Source organism: Gastrolobium bilobum, unplaced genomic scaffold (genome assembly GCF_033153095.1).
Source record: "Gastrolobium bilobum isolate Gb01-03AN ecotype WA unplaced genomic scaffold, APGP_CSIRO_Gbil_v1 utg11595, whole genome shotgun sequence".
Taxonomy (NCBI): Eukaryota; Viridiplantae; Streptophyta; class Magnoliopsida; order Fabales; family Fabaceae; genus Gastrolobium; species Gastrolobium bilobum.
In genome coordinates this window covers 214,875-239,043 of record NW_026898316.1, presented here as the reverse complement: position 1 = coordinate 239,043, position 24,169 = coordinate 214,875, and the positions used below count along the sequence as shown (strand labels likewise).

The 24,169-nt window shown below is 32.8% G+C and overlaps 1 protein-coding gene across 1 annotated transcript; it reads left to right on the top strand.

The window, feature by feature from the left end:
- The first annotated feature begins 13,274 nt into the window (after positions 1-13,274).
- LOC133314839 (uncharacterized) lies at positions 13,275-14,046 on the top strand. Its single transcript, XM_061516368.1, has one exon. The coding sequence runs from the start codon at positions 13,393-13,395 to the stop codon at positions 13,984-13,986; it is 594 nt and encodes a 197-aa protein (XP_061372352.1). The 5' UTR covers positions 13,275-13,392; the 3' UTR covers positions 13,987-14,046.
- Positions 14,047-24,169: the final 10,123 nt, after the last annotated feature.

The following is a 24,169-nucleotide window of genomic DNA, read 5'->3' as shown; positions in this document are numbered from 1 at the left end:
TTATAGGATTGATCTGGCCTATTGTAAAAAAAAATGAAAAGCCTAACATGTCCTATAAGGTCTTCTAGGCCTACAAAGTTGCAAATCAAACTAAAATAAAAAAGAAATTTCTCATTCATTAAATAGAATTTCCAGCAAGAGTTCAAATTATAAAAATTCTCAAACAATTTTTTTAACAAGATCACAAAGATGGCTTTTTGACCCTTTTGCCCCTCATTAATTAATTAATAACCAATTTGCCCCTCCCCCAGAAGTATCCACCATCCTGTCCCCATTTAGTCGATCAAGTTGCACTTTTAATCGACTAAATGGGCAAAATTCAGAAATCAAGAAATACGAATTTTAGTCGACTAAATATTTACCTTGATCGATTACATGTCGAGCACATTTAGTTGACTAAAGCCATTATTTAGTCGACTAAATATCGCAGAAAACCCTATATCCAGACCTCTCTCGGTCTCATTTGCAATATTTTCGAAATCAAAACCCATTTTTCTCTTATTTGTCAGCTGTGATCCTTCCATTCACCCTTCCATTTCATCCCACCATCTCTAAAGCATAGTAATTGTGAAATCATTGTCGTTTCCCTTATTTTCTGATTTGTTTCCCCCAAATCCGAACCCAAAACCCTAAAATCTGATTCCTACCCCCAAATTCGTGTGAAAGATGAGCTCAAGTACAAACATGTATGTTACCATGATTTACTATGATGGAAATCATTATGAAGGCCCCAACGGTGTTCAATTTGAAGGAAAAACGAAAATGTTGAAAATCAAACGGGACACTACGTACAATGAGCTTAAGGGGAGGATTCACCAAAAATTGGGGCTACAAGGCAGCCAGTGCGTTCAACGGATGATCGCCAAGTAGAGTCTACAATTGGTAAGGATGCTATATTCTACATTGGTAATGATATTTGTGACGATGAAGATGTGGAATGTGTCATAGATGCAATTGTGGATCGAAAATTTCAAAACTTTATTGAGATATATGTTGAAATAGACTGTGGGCAATCTTCATCTGCACCTATGCATGAAAGAAGTCAAAGTCAAGAAGACATAGTGGTCGGTTTATCTGCGCCTGCACCTGTCTTAAGTCAGATAAAACTGAGGGAAATAGTCGAGGATGAGGATGAGCATGAGGAGGATATGGACAGTGAAGACGATGGTGAACCCGAGAGTGTTATTCCGCTGGGTGACACCTCAGATACGGACGTAGAGGGGAATTTTGACGCTGACACTAGTTCAGGAAACTTGAGTTCCCAGGTGATGCCACCACTCCGTGTTGACCCTGTTAGCAGTGGTAAAATAGTAAATTAAAGTTTTAAATGAATATTTCATATTTGTGTTATCAATCGTACTGACGGAAAACTCCTGGAATTTGGACGTAGGTTCCGATATTGAGCCGTTTTGGAACGAAAGCCCACATTATTCCTTCATTAATTAGGCTCACTCTAATGATGAGACAGAGATATTGTATGGCGATGATGACTTCCACGGTGGCTGGCATTTAGGGGATCCATTATATTTGTACCAGGAGTTTCGAACTAAATCTGAAATGCAACATGCAGTCAAATTATATTGTATGAAGTCTCATCGTACTGCTGTGGTGGCAAAAAGTGATGACCATAGATTTGTGATGAAGTGTCGACACCATAATGATGGTTGTCCCTGGTACGTGCGGGCTATGTTGCCCAAGAATGGAAATACTTGGGTTGTTAGTAAGTGGGGTAAAGAACACACCTGCCTAAACCAAGGCCTTACCTGGGACCATAGACAGCTGGATTCTGATGTAATCTGTGCAGCCATTATAAGTATGTATTATGCGATGTTTGGTTTAGGGTTTATGTTTACGTTATTTTTACGGTATATTTATTGATTGTGTTGACTTCGATTTTTGTATAGGTATGTTAAAAGAATATCCATCTCTGAAACCAGTTCATGTTCAGGAGAGGGTACAACGTTTGTATGGATACAACATATCTTATAGGAAGGCTTGGAAGGATAAAATGAAGGCCATTGTGAAGTTGTTTGGCGACTGGGATAAATCATATGCCATCTTACATGATTGGCTGACCTACATGACACAGATTAATCCTGGTTCTGTGTTCAAGATTGATACGGACGAGTGTTGTGACGAACGACGTGTCTACACTGATAAAGCTGTCTTTCGCAGGGTAAATACTTTATTATTTAATATGCAATCGTTCAACAAATTTAAGGTAGGATTGTTTCTTTTTCATTTGAGTTTCACTTCAAGAGCTATGTAATTTATTTTTTTTGGGAAAAATGTCACACATTTTAACATCTAAAAAGCAATGTGTGCTTTGAAGCTATTGTTGATATTCTGTTAGCTTTGGATTTCCAAGAAATTAACAATTTAATTATCAGAATTTTGGTCGTGCAACAAGTACGAATTCACCAGACAAAAACATAAAATTTGGAAAAATTGATGGCGGTGGTTCCAAGAACAGAGAAACTCGAATGTTTTATGCATCTCTGCTGTCTCTCAAGCAGGCTAGATGCATACTCACATGTCAAATCTGTTTCATCACACACCATAATGTCCCCGCTCAGGTTTACGAGCCAGCGCTACCAGGCTCTACAAACGAATGGCGTTGTCAGAAGAATATAAACACTAAAAGTTTTCAAGGTTGCCCGATGTGGGACATAAAAACGCAATGAGCACAGCTGGTCTTCGCGGTGCAGAGCTATTGTGACATTTTCGTCGTTGATTCCCTTATTATCCTATTTAGAAACTTTTCTTTTGTGTTTTGTTCTTGAATCGCTTCTCCATCTTTCTCTTTTTGCATGCAAGTCAATTTGTGAACCCTAATCCCAATTTTTGAAGTTTGTAATTTGTGAACCCTAATCGCTTCTGTTTATGTCTCTTTGAAGTTAAGAACAATTACAAACTTCAAAAATTGGGATTAGGGTTCACAAATTGACTTGCATGCAAAGAGAGAAAGATGGAGAAGCGATTCAAGAACAAAACACAAAAGAAAACAATCTAAATAGGATAATAAGGGAATCAACGACGAAAATGTCACAATAGCTCTGCACCGCGAAGACCAGCTGTGCTCATTGCGTTTTTATGTCCCACATCGGGCAGCCTTGAAAACTTTTAGTGTTTATATTCTTCTGACAACGCCATTCGTTTGCTGAGCCTGGTAGCGCTGGCTCGTAAACCTGAGCGGGGGCATTATGTTGTGTGATGAAACAGATTTGACATGTGAGTATGCATCTAGCCTGCTTGAGAGACAGCAGAGATGCATAAAACATTCGAGTTTCTCTGTTCTTGGAACCACCGCCATCAATTTTTCCAAATTTTATGTTTTTGTCTGGTGAATTCGTACTTGTTGCATGAGCAAAATTCTGATAATTAAATTGTTAATTTCTTGGAAATCCAAAGCTAACAGAATATCAACAATAGCTTCAAAGCACACATTGCTTTTTAGATGTTAAAATGTGTGACATTTTTCCCAAAAAAAATAAATTACATAGCTCTTGAAGTGAAACTCAAATGAAAAAGAAACAATCCTACCTTAAATTTGTTGAACGATTGCATATTAAATAATAAAGTATTTATCCTTTATTAAATAACAAGGCTGTCTAAGAGTTTTGGCTGCCAAATTAAAGCATTTATCCTTCTTGTTCGAGGCGTCTAAGAAGGCCAAGCTTTGTGTCATGGATATGACTTCTTGAGGTCGGCTTGAACGGATGGGGTCAAGTTGCTATTAGACGTGTTGTGTCTTGCTTTTGGTGGATTTGGCCGCCTTGGATTTTGGATTCATCGGTCTTGAAAAGAAGCTAAGCTCAAAGTCTTGGAGGTTGTTATCTGGTGACTTCGGTGGCAAGATTAGTCTTAATTGCAATTGTTTGCGAGGATTGCCCCCCAAGTGTACTTGAGGTCATTTCATAGTTCCTTCCTTCAATGGGTAGCCTAGAAATCATGAGCACCTTGGTGCGTAGTTGTTTATTATCATCGTAAAGTTAATTAAAAATGGTACCTTTGGCTAACAATCTTCCCCTTGATGACAACAAACATAAAGAAGTTCAAAGTAACTTAGATGTATAAATTTTAATATGAAAAGACATAAGTAGCTCCCCTAAATACTAGCTTTCCATGAATTAAATATCCATAAAAAAGAAGAAAAAACATACTTATGGCGACAAAAAAGAGAGTTTTTGTTTTAGCATATATATTTTCTCTTTATGAAATTCATCAAGGACTTCAAAACATTCCATCTCAGAACATTATGTTTTAGTAAAAAAAATTTAAAATCACAAATTTCTTATTTTATTATAAAAATATACTATCACTAAGAAATGTAGATAATTATGGTGTCACATCACATCACCTTGGCATGCTTCTGCTAGGAAATATTTTTTCCTTCATTGACTGTTTCTCCAAGGTTATATGTAGTAAGATGGATTTCAACATCAAGAGTAGGGGTCTAAATAGGTCAGACTTTGATCTTACTAGCCTAAGTCTATGTAAAATATTTAGAGTCTATACTGGTCTATTAGCTTATTAAAGGCTTGGCTTATAGGATTGATCTGGCCTATTGTAAAAAATTGAAAAGCCTAACATGTCCTATAAGGTCTTCTAGGCCTACAACGTTGCAAATCAAACTAAAATAAAAAAGAAATTTCTCATTCATTAAATAGAATTTCCAGCAAGAGTCCAAATTATAAAAATTATCAAACAATTTTTTTAACAAGATCACAAAGATCCTTAAATAATGTTTATAACAACACATATAATAGTTACTTTTAAGAGTCTTTTCTTTCCTCTCGGCAACCTTCATAAATAAAATATTTTATTAAAAAATTATAAGACCAGCTTGCAGTCTTTTAGGTCAAGCTTTTTAGAGTAAACTTATGGCCTAATTTTTAAATGACCTTTTCTAAAAGTCTAAACTTGCTTTATTTTCTAAATAGATCAGGTCAGGCAAGACCTAAGGTAGACCAGGTTGTCGGCACCTAGTAGGATGCTTGCCCCATTTATACCATTAATCAAGAGTCCATGGAAGATAGTTCTTACCCGATATATTAAGAGCAACAAATTAAAGTTTGGTAAGGCTCACTCTACAACAATAGGTAATTAAATCAAGTAGCATGTAAGTAAGACTGACAATTTTCAACACGACCAACCAACACAATTTGAGCATGACACACATTTTTCGTGTTCATGTCAACCCATATTTTTCATGTTCATGTCAACCCATATTTATATTCGGGTCGTGTTCGAGTTATTCTCGTATCATCCCGATTAAATTTAAAATATATATATATATATATATATATATAATTACATATTTACCCCACCCCCACTTTTATTTATTGATTTGAGGTTATTTAAGTAATTTTTTTTGAAAAATAAAATTAACATATTATTTATATTGTGCCATGTCAACATGTAACGTAAATGGGTCATGTTCGTGTTAAGCATATTTGTGTTCATGTCGAATTCATGTTGACCTAAATACGACCCGCGAACCCAAATTGCCTCCCCTAAATTTAAGATAAGAACAAAGTTTAGAAGGATGAAATACCTCAAATGATTATTGTAGAGACACAACCTTACTCAATTGGTTATTATAAAGACAAATCTTGTTCATTACGTGTTATAAAATGAATAAAGAAAAATATTGAAGGATCAAAGGGAAAGCATAAGAATATCACAAATTCTAATTGTTCATTTTCCATAAAAATCATATTACAGAGTGATTGCACTTCAACGCACCATTTGTGTGATGGTTATTGTAATATCCCGTATGCACCCAGTATATTATCATGCAAAAGGTATAAGCGCAACATATTTAATTAAATAAACGTGAAAACTAACTCTTAGATTCACAATTAATCTTGTATACAAACGTGAATAATCTATTTTTTCCTAATGTACTACAACCCACTTAACTAATCTCATAATTCCCCAATGTTATGCCTTTCATTAATTACTCGCTTTATGTCGTTCAATTATGTAGGGATTAGTTACATCAACTATCATAATAATCATTAAACACTTATTAAGGCACCACAATTCATTAGAAGTGGATTTAAGCCTTCCATACATGCCTTATTCTCATTTTATAATTATTTCTAGCATTTTTTTGAAAACCTTTTATTCTAGCTTCTATTCGCCCAGAATATCCGGATATTCCTCAGGGCATATCCCGATATATGATATTCGGATATATGTTAGGGACATATCCGGATATAAATATCTGGATATTTCATATCAGTAGCAAAAATGAAACATCCAACTTCAGGTCAGGGGTTCAAAATCCAACCCCTTGCCCCATAAACTCTCCATTTTGAACCTAATTGACATTTCATACAACATGTGCATATTTCAATCCTTTTTAAGGTCTAGATCACCTATTTTATACCTTTCTTGTTACCCAAGTTATCATGTCATAAGGGTATATATAAGTTATACATGCATAAATTATATTGCCTATCAATCCATTGCTTAGGCTATCACATACATATCATGTTTTTCGAAATAAACATAAGTGATCACATCACTACATCAATGCTCTGAGGCCTTCAAATGGTAATGATAAGTAAACCTATGCATTCTAATCTAAGTCAATGTACATAGGTTTATACACAACATGCATGGCAACTCTCAAAGCTCTCCAAAATACATAGTCCTCAGATAGGCCTAATTACATGTCATCTACAACATAATAATAATCAAAAGTCTCATGTTATGTGATAGAACTCTATATTGGCCTCATGTCGTGTGATGCATCAACATCATCAGTCTCTACACCTGAAATGTAATCCCATAATGCGAGGTGAGATAATCATATCAGTAAACTAAAGGTCCTTGGAAGGCTCATCCACCCCTAAGTTCACTTCAGGTATAACAATATAAATACATATAAAGCATCATCATAAGTATATCAATGCATGTGTGCAATAATAAATTCTACTAGCCAGAGAATACAATATAAATGCATTACGCAAGGAAACTCGTCTTGCAACATACTTGTATGAGGAAACCGTCTTATACTGAGCATAAGGAAACCCGTCTTATGCCTCACACAAGAAACTCGTCTTGTGTGGCACACAAACAAACATACATATTAATGCATCATATCATAATTCAATTTCAAAAACATACCATGTATATAAACCATCCTCCCTCAAAGTCTGGTCGAACAACAGAAGATTAATCCCAAAGACTGAAAGCTTACCTCTAGTAGCTTTCAACCAAAGCTTACTTCAAGCTCATGCCATCATCCAAGTGTTCACAACACAAGGTCCACACTAGTTTCTCACTAGTACCACCTATCACAAGGTGCAAGTATGATCAATAACACAAACCATACCATAATCATCAACTAGTAATTAACATTTGTAATTACTATAAATCCATACTACTCGCAAGTCTTTATCACTAATTATTCTAGGATAATGTAAAGAATCTTGGAAGACTTCTTCTCATTATTTAAGTACCCTTAAGGCATTAACTTCCACTTTTAAGTAAGGCAAACTAATGTCACTTGTCTTTTAAGTAGTGGATCTTTATGTTGGGGCATCAAATCAAGATAGGGGGAGCTAAATCAACTCCCTTAAGGTCCCATAACCTTAAAAAACCACTCACTAACACAATAGAGTCTATAAATCAATTCTTTGAAGAACAATCCAAAGAAACTGACTCTATTGGCGTGTTCGATACTAAACTGTGCTTACCATTTTTAAAATTGGTATTGCATCACTTTACCATTAATCCCAAGTTTTTACTATGTTAAAATAGACATCTTTAGCTTTCCAATGATATATATTACATGCCTCGATTGGACTTGCATAGCTCAATATACGTTCGTCACAAGCCAACTGCTTCAAACCGGACTTCCAAGAATAGGGCAGCAACTTTAAACTCAAACTGTGATTAATATACTTATCCAATTACCCTAATATTTTGTAGAGTTATAGCCCTATGTGTTATAGGTCCAAACCTCATTCAATTTGGAGCTCTTTAACTTGAGATATCTTAATTTTACTAAACTAGGTTCGCTGTTGTCCCAATATGCAGATATTTCGCGTCAGGTGACCAAAACAGCAACCGACACGAAATATGTGTCCATTTTTTCACCTAAACACGCTATCCCATTAAACAAGGATGCATTTTTACAAATGGGTTCATCAGCCAACATTCCCATCATTAAAACCCTCAATTTTCATAACCTAAATCATGTCATGTCATAAAATCAAAGAGGAAGGTCTTGCTTTCTTACCAAGGAGCTTCTGTACAAGTGTGTGAGGATAACCCAAGCTTCTAACAATGAAAACTCCTCGTCTTAGCACCCCAACCCAGAAATCGCAGCCTTCAAGAAATGGTTTTTCACTTCCTAAACTCTCAACTATAAGTTGTTTCCAAGGTGGTGTGAAGGAAGTGAAGAATGGAGAGTGTGCTTTCTTGAAGAAGATGAAACTCAATGGAAAGAGAAGCAAAAGGGTCCCCTTCAATTGTGGAGGGGCTCATTCGCGGGAAAAGAAAGAAAAATGGGGAGAGAGGGACTGTCTTAGTTACTTTTAAGTGAGCTCAAATATCCAAGTGGGTAAAGACTTATCTATCCCACTCAATTAACTTTCTTTCAAACTTGACATATTGGTTTATAATATTTTTGTAATAATATTCACCATTTTTTTTAAGTTCTGAATAATTTTGCCTACTCATATTTTTATCCTAAACTTTCATTATTCACACTTCTTTCCAAAAATGATTTTGATTCATTTAATTAGACCTCTCATCTACTTAATCCTTAGCAATCATGATTAAATCTTCAATCAATTGATAAATTCATAATTTACATATTAGAGTTATTACAGCTACATTGTACATCAAAGGTTATAAAAAATCAAAAGTCATACGCACAAGACATATGAATAACCAAAGGTCATTCACATATATAAAAATGATATTTTAGAACAAAAACTATTTATTGGATAAAATGTGAATCACTAAATTTTCCAAAAAATAATATTATTCCATTAAATAAAAAAATTAGCCTAATTTATCAGATAAATATTCTCAACATATACTGAAGTTTCTTTTCAATTACTAAATTTATTTTAATTTTACTACAAAAAAAAAAATCATCTTTAGGTTTATATAAAATATTAACACAGATCATGTCAATATTATGACGAAATTTAGCAAATTGCACGTGTTTGTCATTACTTAACTCTATTTTATTTTTATTTATTTATTTATTTATTTTTAAATAGTCTATCATAATTTTTGACATAGCATTTTTCAACCATTTCACTATTCTAGGATATGGAAGTTCACACCTGCTATAATGGTGGGCAACGGGCAACGGGCAACGATTGGCCCTCCCTAATTTTATATATATATATATATATATATATATATATATATATATATATATAATTATATTTTTTTTAATAATAATAACCTATTAATTTTAATAGTTAACTTTTTTCTCAAAATATTTATAACAGTTATCCCCTTTTATTAATCTTAATAATACTTATAATTTTAATGTTTTATTTCGCCTCCTATCATAAAAATTCCTAAGCGTGCCATTGTATAATGGGTGCAAAAACTAATTTTATTTTATTGAAGAAATAAAGAGAAAACAATAAGGTTTACTTTTAAGAGCAGGCTTGGTTTTTGGGCAAGTTTGCTACGCATGTACAAACACTAAATGAATATGTAAAGAAAAGTGCATGTATTTATTTTAGTCGTCCAGCATAATCACCCACTAAAAATAATATTCCTCGTGCGTCATCTTCACTTTTCAATCAAACTTTAGGAACAATTGGACGTCAAGACTCAAGACAATGATCCTAGTGTTTGAGATCCTATTCTCAATTATATTCTATTATAGCTAAAGTAAATAGAAACAACAAATTCCCTCAATCTCAAACAAAGAAAAATCAAGTCAACGCAAGTTGGGAGAAACCGAATGATTATGTTAAAACCAATTTTTTCTCAGAGAAGCTTAAATTACCCCATTTGGACTGTCATAGATCATTGGCCACCTTCACCAGCCTAGCGAATGGGTTTGTTGTTCATGGCCCTACAAATATTTCTATAAAGACTAGATAACCCAGTATTTCATGCTCAAATTGGCCCAACGGTTTGTTTTAATTACTCTTGTTTCTTGTCTTGTTAGCGGCTTAAAATAAATTTTCATTACGAAATAATGGTAGCTTAGTTGGCACGAAGAACTGCGTAGGTGAAGTGAGAGCATATGTCTGATTATCTTCAGTACTATCTTTGGAAGGAAAGGGAAGGGATTTAAAGTCTTAATTCCGAGACCAGTTCCGAATCGGACTAGTAGCTAAGCAATGAACGATTGCAATATCTCAGAAAAAAAATCTGTATGAGCTAAATGTTTTAAAATAAATTATTTTTTCTCTTTTTAAAGACATTTGTGATGACTCTATTAATATATTTTATTAATAAAGTTATCAAATTAGCTCTTAGATATTTTTGATGGGAGCATATTACTTTTTGACAAAAATTAATTTATCTTGTGGTCCTTGAATGCTTTTCAAATCACATTAAATTAGTTTTTTTGATGACAATGCAAATTAGTTTGTTAAAACATGTTTATCATGTCCGATTAAGCATCATAGGTCTAAACGGCAAAAGGCTAAAGGACATGTATTAATTTTAGGAATAATTTTTTCCTTTCAATTTTTTTCAAAAACTAATTTAGTAATTTACTCCTATTTATTCTTTTGTTACATATAAAGCATTTATTTATATTTTTTATTCTATTACCTAAAATAATTATATTCATCACTAAAAAATTCAAAATGCATCCTTACAAAGTTTCTTTGTTTAGGCACTTTTAAACATAAAACTCATTCTTCCGCACTTTATTCTATTGATTATATATATTCTACAGCCTTATATTGTCAATAAGAAACAGAAAGTTGTTGTTTACCAAAAAAAAACAGAAAGTTGTAATCTAATTATTGGGTAGGCAACGGAAGGGTAATTCAAGCGTTAAGTAAGCTTAAATTCAATTATTGAAATTTGAAGGGCATGTACAATTGAAAAAACCAATATTCTTATGGGAAATTTTCATTTGGTATATAGGGTAAAGTGAAAAACGAGATCCACACATAAATTTAAATAGGATCCTATTGATGGGCCTTGTCAAAATTCGTGAGGAATTTAGGATTTGTGTTTATCTTTCTTTTGCCATAACTTTGTTATGTGAAAAAATTCATATGAAAGATTTTTTTTTTCTCAAGAATTGGTCACACCTAAAAGGGGTGAGAAACATAATAAAAATAGAAGAGAAAAAATATTGGGTAGGCACAACCATGATCATAAGCACTTGGATATTCCAATATGAGACTCACATTACAGTGAATTGGTTATGTAAACACGTGTCCATGTTAATATCTTTCCTATTTGTTTGGTTTTACTATGTAGTGTAGAGAAATCTAAAAGAAAAGAAAATAAAAGATATAGATGAAAATAAGAAAAACAAGCGACTAAATCACAAAAATAAGATGCTTAATATGAGTTCACTTTTTTTCGGTCAATGTAAATAAGTTATCTACATTGAGCCTAAAACGATGTCGTTTTGGAGCGGAAATTAAGGTATTTTTGTAATTATAATTTATTTCTGGGTTATAATAGTTTTTCTCATTATAGTTTTTTAATTTTCAACTCAAAACGACGTCGTTTTGTGAATGAACGTAGATAACTTATCTACACTGTAGAAACATTAAAGCTTTATATATATATATATATATATATATATATATATATGGCTTTAATAACTCTGCTATTGCTGCAGATCAGAAAATTTGTAACAACACTTATTTCCACTAGGATTTCGATCCGTATCCTAGTCTAAATATGTTTGCTGTAACTTTTTCTATCTGCAGCAACAGAAACAAGGAATATATATATATATATATATATATATATATATATATATATATATAGGGTCAGGATCATTTTACACCAGTGTAAGTTACACTCCTAATCTTGTCTGTTAATCCCACTTTTATCTAAAGACTCAAATTTTTTAATAATGTGAGCCATTGGATACAAGTGGATCAATGATCAAGATTGAGTGTAAGACTTCTAACTCTTACACCGGTGTAAGAATATCTTGCCTCATATATATATATATATATATATATATATATATATATATATATATATAGGGTCAGTATCATTTTATATCAGTGTAACTCTCAATCTTATCTGTTGATTTCATTTATATCTAATGGGGCAAAAATTTTCGTAATGTGAGTCATTAGAATGCAAGTGGATCAATGGTAAAGATTAAGTGTAAGACTTCTAACTCTTACACCGGTGTAAGAATATCATATCTCATATATATATATATATAGACACACACGAATTAAGAATTTAAAATTAACAATGATCCAATTCAACACTCAAGCATATTACCTCTTTCTGGAAGGAAGAAGGAATAAATTAAAGGGCACAATTCGGTAGCTTGGGTGATCCCATTCATAGCTGATAAGGTTGATATTGGAGATGCTCACCGAAAAAAAGAGAGGTTGATATTGGAGATATTATTAGTGACTGATGTTTTTACACAAATCCACATTTTAAAACCATGACATCTCTGTCATGATTTCTTTTAATAAATACTTGGCCTTTATTCTATTAATAAACTACGTGACAAATACTTCATCTTTTTTAAAATAATAATTAAAAAACTGTTAAATATATTTGATTTTGAAAATATATAATTATATTTGATTAAATTTGTCTTTGATTTATTAAATTTGACTCCCTTGAAAAAAATATATGTATTTAAGTTGAAACGAACTATTAATTACTCAAACAAAAACAAAAATGTTATAACGAACTAGTTTCAAAAGTGATAATTTTGAAAGGGATGGAGTATCATATTAAAATATGATGTTTGTACTCCATTTCCCATATGTTATATGCATCAGAAACTATTGCATTCCAATGATTAAATGCTTACCACCCCAGTAAACAAAGGCTGTACTTTGATGAATCCCTCAGAAGGGTGTCGTGTCCAAAAGCTCCAAAATCTTCTTACTTTCTCTCCATACAAAGCAACTAAAAGAGCCAATACATAAAGAGCACACAGAATATATATCTTTATTAAAGAAAGTTCTCATCTTCTCCTTATCACATAACACATAACCTTTTCTCATAGGCAATCTACTTGATTGAAGCCCATTCATTACATTATACATAACCTTTTCTCATAGGTAATCAATCTAACTTGATTGCTTGATGAGTTAACACAAAATCAACCTTGGTCTGCACTCAAAGAACAAGAGCTTCAAATTACTTAATACCAAAACCCCTTTATTCCCCACAAATCTCCAACTTCTCAACCAAATTTTCTCCTCTCTGAAAATGTCTCTTCAAGCTCAACCACAACAACCTGTTCAGGTTTATCCAACCACTGTCACAAATCAGCCATCTTCACACCATTCAAAAGGGTCTTTTGGGGCAGTTTTCATTGTTCTTGCCATAATACTAGTCATTTCAATAGTTGCTTGCATTCTTGGAAGACTGTGCAATAGGCTCTACAATAATAAACACAATCACAATAGCCAGAGACCAGATAAGCTGCATAGGCAACAAATCCACAACTTTCATCCAAGAGAAGGGGACATTGAATTTGGTGATGACAACAAAAGAATGCCACCAACAACTTCAAGGCCTAATAAAGTACATGGTCATGGAGCAGACACAGGACCCCAGCAACCACCAAGTAATGGTAACATGAAAGATTTTGTTATGAAACCTGGTCATGAAATCCACAACTTCCATTCAAGAGAAGGGGATATTGAATTTGGGGTTGACAGAAGAATGCCACCAACAACTGCTAGGCCTAAAGGGCATGGTCATGGAGCTGGATCAGGATCCACAACACCTGCTAATGTTAACACGAGAGGTTTTGTTTTGAAATCTGTCCATGATGAAGAGCTGAGAGTTGGTGCATGATGGAACCATAAGAGGACATTATGTATACTTAGCCATCTTGTGCTAACAAGTGACAACCATTCCCACTATTTATCTTCCTTGCTTTTCAGTCTAATTAGATTTCCAAATGCTTGTAATGTAAATGTAAAATTATGCTCTGTTTCTTTATGCCTTGAATTTATTTTTAGAAATGTGTTACATTATATCAGGTTTTTTTTTTATTATTTCTACATAATTCACATGTAATTAAATAGTTATACATATTTATTGTTTCTTCTATGATGAAGAAATACCATTTTCTTTGCTTCTAGTTGTCGCTAAAAAATAAATTCAAGCGCTCATATCTCAATTGATAAAATTTAGAGTAAATACCCTCTTCGTCCTTAACAAAAAACACAAAACTCATTTTAATTCCTTAGAAAAAAAAGTATCCATATTAGTTCTTTTTAAAAGATTAATATGAGTTTTCTTTAAATTTCTGAAGGACTACAATTTCAAAAAATTGGAATTTCAGAGGAACTGCAAGTTGACTTTTTTTTCCCTACAAGATTAAAATGGATTCAGTGTTTTTTTGTCGAGAAACCCAAAAAATATTTATTCTAAAATTTAATAGCCTTTATAAAAGATTTTGAGTTTAATTCCTGAAACTTGCGGGATGTTGATAAGAACCTTAAGCACAAAAACAGACCCAGTAACAAAGAACAAAAGGATTTTTGCCTGAAAAATCAGATTTTATATATTTATCAAGAGACAATTATTATCTAATGATAGTGAAACACAGACAATTACAGAAAAAGAAAAATTACAATTGGAAGATCTCACTCTCTTCTAGGGTTTGCACTCCAATATTCCACTCACCCAAATGTGGCATACGAGGATCGAACCAAAACTCTTCCCTTTTCAGTTACTCAACTCCCTTACTACCAAGTAAACTACCACCACTGCCGATCTCCCCCTCTTAACCAATTTCCCCCTAACTAGCTCTCTCACACATTTTTCTGCTGGAGGGCACTTTGGTTATGATAATCACTTGGGCCAACAGCATCTCCACTTGGACCAGTACTTTCAGCAACCTCTCTACCTATTGTTTAGCCCACTTCTGCGTTTTGAGCTCAAATCCATCTGTTTCTGTCCCTACGGTACACTTGCCTTGGGGGTTTCGTGTCAGATGTCCTCTTCATGAAATAGGATACCATTACTTTTGTCTATGTAAAAAAAAGGGAAATCAATATATATATATATATATATATATATATATATATATATATATATATATATATATATATATATATATATATATAACATTTTCTCATAGTGTAGGAAAATAAATTTTTTTACTAGTGACTCTTCAATTTTTATGTAGTATTTTTTTTTTTTTTGAAAACTTCAAAAATCCCTACAAGTTTTCTCAAAATCACTTAACCCCCACCCCAAAATTTTTAATCATTTATTCCCCTACTTAAAATTTCTTTATCACTTACCCCCTAATTTGATTTTTCATCCGAAATTTTGTTAACAGAGTTAACTTATGATTAAAAATTTTGATTTGATAGTTATAGATTTCGTATACTGAACCTGAAACACCAATATAACAAGCATTATGTGTTTGTTTGATTCTTTATTGAACAATAATGTATAATTTATTTATTTTTTATTAAAATATTTAGAATTTATATTATTTTTTTTTCAGCTATTTAAGTATATTTATAATTTTTTAATATAAATTATATATATATAATCACGGGTCTTGCAGTTGAACCAGTGACTCAGTATCTTAATTGAGTCATTGACTGGGCCAGTTTTAATAATATTGCTTTAAAGTCCCTCCAATTCTAAATAGTCTTTTAAAATCTATAAGATTTTTTACCTCAAAAAAGTTTTTTAAAATCCTAATTCAATACACCTCCTAAATCACATGTAATGTTATCTTATGCTTTCTTATATATCTAATTTTTCCCACTATAGTGACGTAATGCGTTAATTTTTATTTTCGTCCATGACTATACCACATTAAAAACTGTTACGATTTAATCTTTCTAAAGTGAATGTAGATAAGTTATCTAAATTCACTCTCAAAATGACGTCGTTTTGAGTTTAAAAATTAAAAAATTATAATGAAAAAGACTATTATAACCCTGAAATAAATTATAATTACAAAAATACCTTGACTTTCGTCTCAAAATGATGTCGTTTTGGACCCACTGTAAATAAATTATCTATATTGACTATAGAAAAAGCGAACCAAACTGTTATACACATCACTGTTTTAAGACTTATTTTGACGAGACACGTTGCTATTAAAAAAATATAATTCACACGAAAAACACCATAAGAATTGTGTTATTGGTAATTTGAAGAACGCTGTGTTTACCAAAAAAAAAAAAAAAAATTTGAAGAACGCTGTATAAATTTAAAAAGTATGAACTAATATAAACACAGTAAAAATATAATGTAAGGACAAAAACTAAATTGATCAAAATAAAATTACCCAGCTAAATCAGTGGTTTGATTTTATTTTATTTTTTCTTTGAATGACGTTAGTTTATAATTTTTTTAAAAATCAATTTAGATGGGTTTAGGTTCATATAACTTTTAAAGTGAACAACTCCAACCGAAAATTCAAATATTTTAAGTGGCTATGCAAACACAGGTACTTAATTGCTTTTAGTTTTAAAATACGAGACAGACTCAAATATTCATATGTTTTTTATCCAAAAAAGGTTATAGATTCACATGGATTAGGATTAATTTCCAATAAGTTAACTTCTTTTGCACCCAAATAAGGTGCCTTAAGCAATTTCTTTACAATGTAAGAAAATATTTGAGTTTGCAGGGAAATATTTATGAATAGGGTAGGTCCCAAACTCTAGTATAAGATATTCTCGCTTTTAAAAGATATGACACTTATACAAAAAATATATATATTGTTGTAAAATATGGATGACTTAAACCATGTTGGCAGTACAATTATGGATGACGTCACCGTTGGCAGTTGGCAGTAATGGTGTAACTATCTCCCATTCATGATTATGTAACTACCGCACTAATGAATCATTATTCCCTTATTCATGATTGCAATATTATATATTGACATTGTTTGTATTAGAGTATATAGCTGCATGAGAATTATATTTCTTCCCTACTTTCTTGTTGTCTTCTCTCTTCCATTTCTCCCTTTATTTTATAACAACGTTATCAGCACGGTAGTCTCTTCCATACCTCCGAAGACAACTACCGATCGTCTCTTCTAGATCTCGCGAGGGCCGAACCACTGAATCGTAGTCATCGTCCTCCTCCTCCAAGACCCAAACCTGCACCTGGTTGCCGAGTCTCGATTATGGGTCGAATCACATGGAGTTCCAAGCTTCGTTCCCGAATCAGGTCCATGATCTCTTATCAATTTTATTTATCTTATCAATTTCATTTCTTTGATTATTTTGAGGTTTAATATGGTTTGCATTATTCATGGGTATGTGTTTGTTTTGCTGCATCTTTGAAAAATTAATTTACCCTATGATGCGGAAGAACTGAAGATGAGTACCTTTGTTCTTTGTTGTGATTATTTGCATCTTTGTTCGAAAAATACTGTTATGATTGTACTTCTATTTGGATGCTATTTTTTTTTTTTTTTATTGTCATGCATATATTTGTACTCTCCTAATTTGTTAAGTACAATTTATTTATTTATTTTTGTTTTGTTTTCTATACCCTGTATCCAAAGCGATATGGAAAGAAAGAATTATGAAACATACGTGAGCATTTTTTTTTATGTCGGGTTTGTCATATATTTGAGCATTTTTTCCTTATGTTGGGTTTGTCATATGTTTCCTTAAGATGACGTTTGGTTGAGGAAATTTTTTTAGAATACTAGAGAAATAGAATTGATAGAGAAATGGTAAGAAAGTGAGATAAAGTGAGATAGATAGGAAAATGCAAAAAAAAAAGTAGTTTGGTTGGATAAAATTTTACCAGGAAAGTATATGAAAATTTTGAAATCCTATGTTTGGTTTTGGAAAAAATATAGATAGGTAAATGATATAAAATTACAATTTTATCCCCATATCCATGTGGAGGGCTAACAATGAGAGCCTTATCCTCCTTTTTGAGAAGGTCTTCCTCACCCAAATCATGGAGAATCGAATTCAACACCTCAGCATTGATGTTCCCAGACGCAGTAGCATCAAATCCAGAATCAACTGAACCCAAACTTGGTGAGAATCCCTTTAGAATAGACCCCAGAAAAGGCAACGTTGCAAGAGCCATAGCCAAAAACACGCTAAAAAACACAGACCGTGAAACAATGCGAATAAACCGTGCATCAGGAATCTTGATAACAAAAACAGTATCAGAATTCAAACTAATCCTTCCACCATGCAAATGCTGCTTGTTCATCTTGCTCCTATACCCACGACCCAATTCCATTTCCTACCTTTGCAGCAAAAATGGAGAAGACCCAGATGCAGAAAACTGAAGATGATTGCGAGAACGAAGAAACAAAAAGCCAGCGAATCGAAAAGGTTGGAACTTTAGTGAGCGCAGAACCTTGCAGCGGTGTGGTTTCCACTCATAAGAGCCACACGGTTACTTTGCTTTCTACAATAAAGGAGCATCAACTGTCTCATCCTCTTTGCCTCCATTGTGCCTCAAAGGGTATATTGGTTACAAAGAAATTAAGCAAACAGTAATTTAGCCGTGCTTTTGCAAAAACCCACATGCGAAAATGGATTTCTAACAGTGCCGAAAGCCGTGTTTCTCATATCCACCTCAGAAATCTATGCATTTTAGTTGTCTGATTTTTTGTCTGAAAGAGCTTCACCAAACTTGGGGTTCGTGGAAACCTTGTGTTAAATGCCTAGGAAAATTTCAAAAAGAAGCCAGCCAAACACCACCTAAGGGTAATATGTAGGTTTTTTTTTTTAATTGATAAACTTAGTATTACTTTTGCATGAAATTAGTTAGATTATTATGTGACATTTGAATGAACAGTCATAACCCCGTAATATAATAGTCTATACCATCTAAGTATCAAAAGATATATTTACAAAAAAAAAAAAAAAAAAGTATCAAAAGATATTTGAAAAAAAAAATTTATATTCTTCAACTCCTCTTGAAGTGGCCGTGAATGCTTGAAAATCATTATTGGGTATTTGAAAATTATATATTCTAGTTGCTGCATATGAAATGAATGTTAAAATCCTGTTGACTATTACCGTAAATGTTAATATTTTTATTATTTTAATTGTGTTTTGTTTCTTGAATAATATTTGTTTTCCTTTTTTTTAAGTTTGAATACAATCATGAGTTGTAATAGTCATGAATTTGTGAGTTGACATTATTATGCATATATATTAAATGAGATAATAATTATTACCATTGTGGTTTTAATGATTGAATGCAATTGTGTCGATTATTGATTGACATTATTAATGACTATTGTAACCGAACGTTATAATTTTCAGATTTATTATGATTTTGAATTGGCCCCTTTTCTTTTGAATAAAGAAAATACATGGAATGAATTCTCGTAATTTTTTTTTTTTGGAAATTAACATGAAGATAAAAACAAAAAACAAAAACTAGCTACAAACTCTGGGCCACCCTACTCCTATAGAGTCACAGAATAGTCTGCCAAGGCACCCTTGTAGAGGATCAACAAATACTTGAGTCTGCCAATTAAACTCATAAGAATAGGAGGCAAGCCAATCAGCCACACTATTTCCTTCACGATGAATATGAGAGATGTGCACCCTCCAGTTTCTGGTCACCAATTCTCGGATGCTTCTTACCAAAGGAAAAGATGGATGTGTTTCACTACAACCATTTCTAACGAGATGTTGAGCCACCAATGAGTCCCCTTCCAACCAAATAAATTTGAATCCTTTGTTCCAACTGAGATTTAGGCCAACTAAACAAGCCCATAGTTCAGCATTAAGAACGTTTCCACACCCTAGATTCTTGCAGAAACCCACAATCCAATTTCCTGTTGAATCCCTTATAACCCCTCCACAATCAGATTGCATAGTACTTGAGGAGCTTGCCCCATCAACGTTTAGTTTCATCCAATTGTCAAGAGGCCTTGTCCACATAATGAACTTCTCCGAACGAGTTGACACTTGTAAGCCTGACATGCTTAACATTTTATTTGCATGGCTGACGCTTCCACAATACCCATGCGCAGCCCTATGAATACTATAACTAGTGCGAGTCGCTCCTTGGAACACCTGTTCATTTCTTGTTCGCCACAGAAACCAAGTTGTGATACCAAACAATAAAGACCAGCTTATTTCCTCATTCCAAGAACAATAATCTGATAAATTTGTCTGAAGCCAGACATCAATAGGCATACAAACAAACTCATCCCAGACTTCTAGAGCATAATGGCAGTCTCTAACTGCATGTATGTTTGCCTCATTTGCAAAGTTACACCTGGGACATACCTCTGAAGTAGTTAGATGACGTTGATAGCGCTTAGAATTTGTCATTAGTTTTTCACTCCTGAGAAGCCAAAGAAAAGTGCAAACACGCTCTGGTCCATCCCACTTCCAGATATGATTCCATTGGTTTGAATTCCCTGTAGCAACATTACTGGTTATAACTCTATAGGCCGACTTAATCGAGAATAAACCATCAGAGGATTCAGCCCATATAACTCGGTCTTGAAGATCCATTATCAAATGAGGAATGAAATTTGCAATTTGAGCCAAAACATGGCCAGGAATGAATTGCTGAAGAGAGTCCCAATTCCAACCCCCATTATTCATGACGTAGTCTGCTATTGAACAATTCACCAAATCTGGAAGAGTTGTGTTTGGGACAGATGCTAAGCGTACCATGATTCGGGAGCCATGAATCAGACCAAAATCGAATCTGCCTACCATCACCCACTTCTGAATGCATATAAAATGCAAAACTATCTATGCAATGATTTTATGGTAGAAGATCTTTTTTAAGCTAAAGATTATTTTTACAATTTTTTTTTTCAAAAAAAACAATTTTAGGAATGTGATATAAATTTAATAGCTTTTAAAATGACAGTCTTCGTTCAAATTGATTGTTATAGATATAACATTTGAATCGATCATTTGAATCTCCAATATTCTGTCTGTAATAATAAAATAATTAAATGCTTTGTGATTAGCATCTTGAAATAGTTTCAATATTTTAATTATTACGGTTCTTTAAAGCATTACTTTAATTAGACCTTGAATGTCTTTAATGATCAATTTTGAATCATTATTAATAATCATTCAATATATAGTTATTATAGTGTTTTTCTATATCTGAACAAGTGAAAATAATTGTAATTGTAGACCCATTGGTTTAAAAGCATTATGTCAAATCTATGAAAGACTAGCCATTTTGAGGGCTATGAGCACATGCAATGATATAACCCCTGAGGGGATGATAGAAAATCCGACATTGGGTCAAATCATGAAAGAAGCCAAACGAAAGTGGCTAATGACATGAATATGGCAAATTAAAATAAGGGCAAGTGTTATGAATCTCATGCCATTGACATTAACCTCACTGTTGAGGCTAACAATATTTTTGTTGGTTATTGCTCTTGAAGTAGCAAAATCTGAATTTTTTTTATCAATTGCCTATATACAAAATGATTTTGATGCCCCTATATGTCATGCATGCAATCACACATATTGATTTGGAGGAAGCCAATTTTAATACAATAATTAGCAATATAAAAATTAAGTGAAAGCTCTAGAAGAGCTAATATCAATGTTATTAAAACCAGCTCAGTCAATGATCCGGTCGAGGTACCGGGTCACTGGTTCAACCAGTGGGTCACTGGTTCAACCGCATGACCCAATGATTATATATAAATCTATAATTTATATTAAAAAAATTATAAATATACTCAAATAGCTGAAACATAATATAAATTCGAAATATTTTAATATAAAAAATAATAAATTATACATTATTATTCAATAAAAGATCAAACAAACACATAATGCTTGTTATATTGGTGTTTCAGGTTCGGTAAACAACATCTCTAACTATCAAATCAAAATTCCTTACATAGTGCATAACTGAAATAATATTAGTATTGTAGGTACATAACTTATGCAAGTCAATAAGTAACAGATCACTCAAATATGTCAATTATATTTTTTTTTTGAAAATATTTTTTTTAAACCTGGTCCGGGTCACTGGTTAACCAGTCGGGTCATCAGTTTTTCATGAAAACCCGTCGGGTCACTGGTTTTTCATGAAAACGGGTCGGGTCGCACCGGGTCGTACCGGGTCTGATACTTGACCGATCCAATGTGATAACCGGACTGGTCAGATGACCAGTTCACTGGGTTCCGGGTCAACCCGGCCGGTCCGGTCCGGTCCGATTTTCACAAAATTGGCTAATATGTGATTATCAAAGGAGACCATTATTACAAATGGTGGTAAAGTTGACTATTATTATAAATATTGCAAGTAAGAATTATGAATAAAAAAAATTATTACCTGTTTTTCTTTCGATAAAAACTACACTAATATTAGCATGATTGAAAAACATGCCTTGGTAAATCAAAAGGATATTGATTATGATAGCTACATTATTTGGCATGACTGGTTGGACCATCCCAGATCAAATATGATGCAAACAAATTATTAAAAATTCATATGATCATGCATTGAAGAACTAGAAGATTCTTCAATTTATTGAATTTTCTAGTATTTCTTGTTCTCAAGGGAAATTATACCAGCTAAAGTTGAGATTCAATCTCGTGTATTTTGAAATGCATACAAGGTGAAATATATGGGCCCATTCACCCATCATGTGGACTTTTCAAATATTATGAATTTAATAGATGCATCTATAAAATGGCCACATGTTTTTCTATCTTGACATTTATGAGATTGTTTGCTCAAATAATAATATTAAGAGCACAATAAATATAATTAATCTTTATAATGGTGGTGAATATATATTATATGTCTCCAATTGTTTGCTAGAACATTGCCTGTGAGAACAACACTCCCTATTTTGACATGGGGACATGCTATATTTTATGCTGCAATACTTGTACGTATCGTGCCAATAAGTTATCATCTCCCCATTACATTGGCTTTTGGTCAGGAGCCAAATAATTTTTAGATGTGCGATTTATATTCTAATTACTCCACCACAACGCACAAAGATGAATCCCAAATATGATTAGGAATATATATTGGATATGAATCTCCTTATATAATATCTTGAAATAATGACTGGAGATTTAGAGTATTATTATTATCTGTCTTTCCAACATGAGGGAGAGAGAATAAACAGTTGGAAAATAAAGAATGCATTATTATCTCATATAAATTCTCGCAGAAAGCAAATATGAGAAAAAGATATTATACATCGACTGCCAGATGGTTTAACTGACTTATAAATGTAATATCCCAACTGGAAATGCTCCAATTTATATGGTATATGAAAAAATGACCTGCTCCAAGGATAAAAATCCTAAAAAGAGGAAAGGAGCAAATGATTAAGATGGTCAAAATATGGAGACAATTGTTAATTATGTAGACATAACTTTAATAAAACCTCGAGGGAGGTTCAGGTACCTGAAAATAATAAAAATTAAGAGATCTCTTAGTTATGCCATTTTATGAAAAAGTTGAAACCATAAAGATATAGTTGTTGACAATAGTTTGCATAAAATGAAATGATGAAACAAGACAAGGATCTTGAAGCTAAATTTGTTGATGATGATTGGCCAAAATATAAAGACACAATTCAAATTTAAAGTTTTTGGACCTACAGTCCAAACACGAAGGTGCAATGCCAGCGGGGTACAAATGTGCATAAATTATAATGAAGTTGTTATAGCACAAGAATTTTGCAAAAGCCTGGCATTTATTATACGAAAATATATTCTCTTGTGGTGGATGCGACCACCTTAAGATATTTTAATAATCCGATAGTACATGAAAAGGTCGACATGCGTCTAATAGATGTTATTATAGCCTATAAGGATACAAAATGCTTGAAGCATATAAAAATTCCCGAGAAATTTGTTGAATGAAGCTTCAAATATTAGTAAATTGATTAAAGAAATAAAAGACATGTGGTATAATCGCCTTAATAAAATCAGTTGACTTATTATTTAAAGAGATTTTATATGGATAAAGCAAATCCACTGAGTACCCCAATGGTTATGAGATCACTTGACATAAATAAGATATCAATTTTAACCCCATG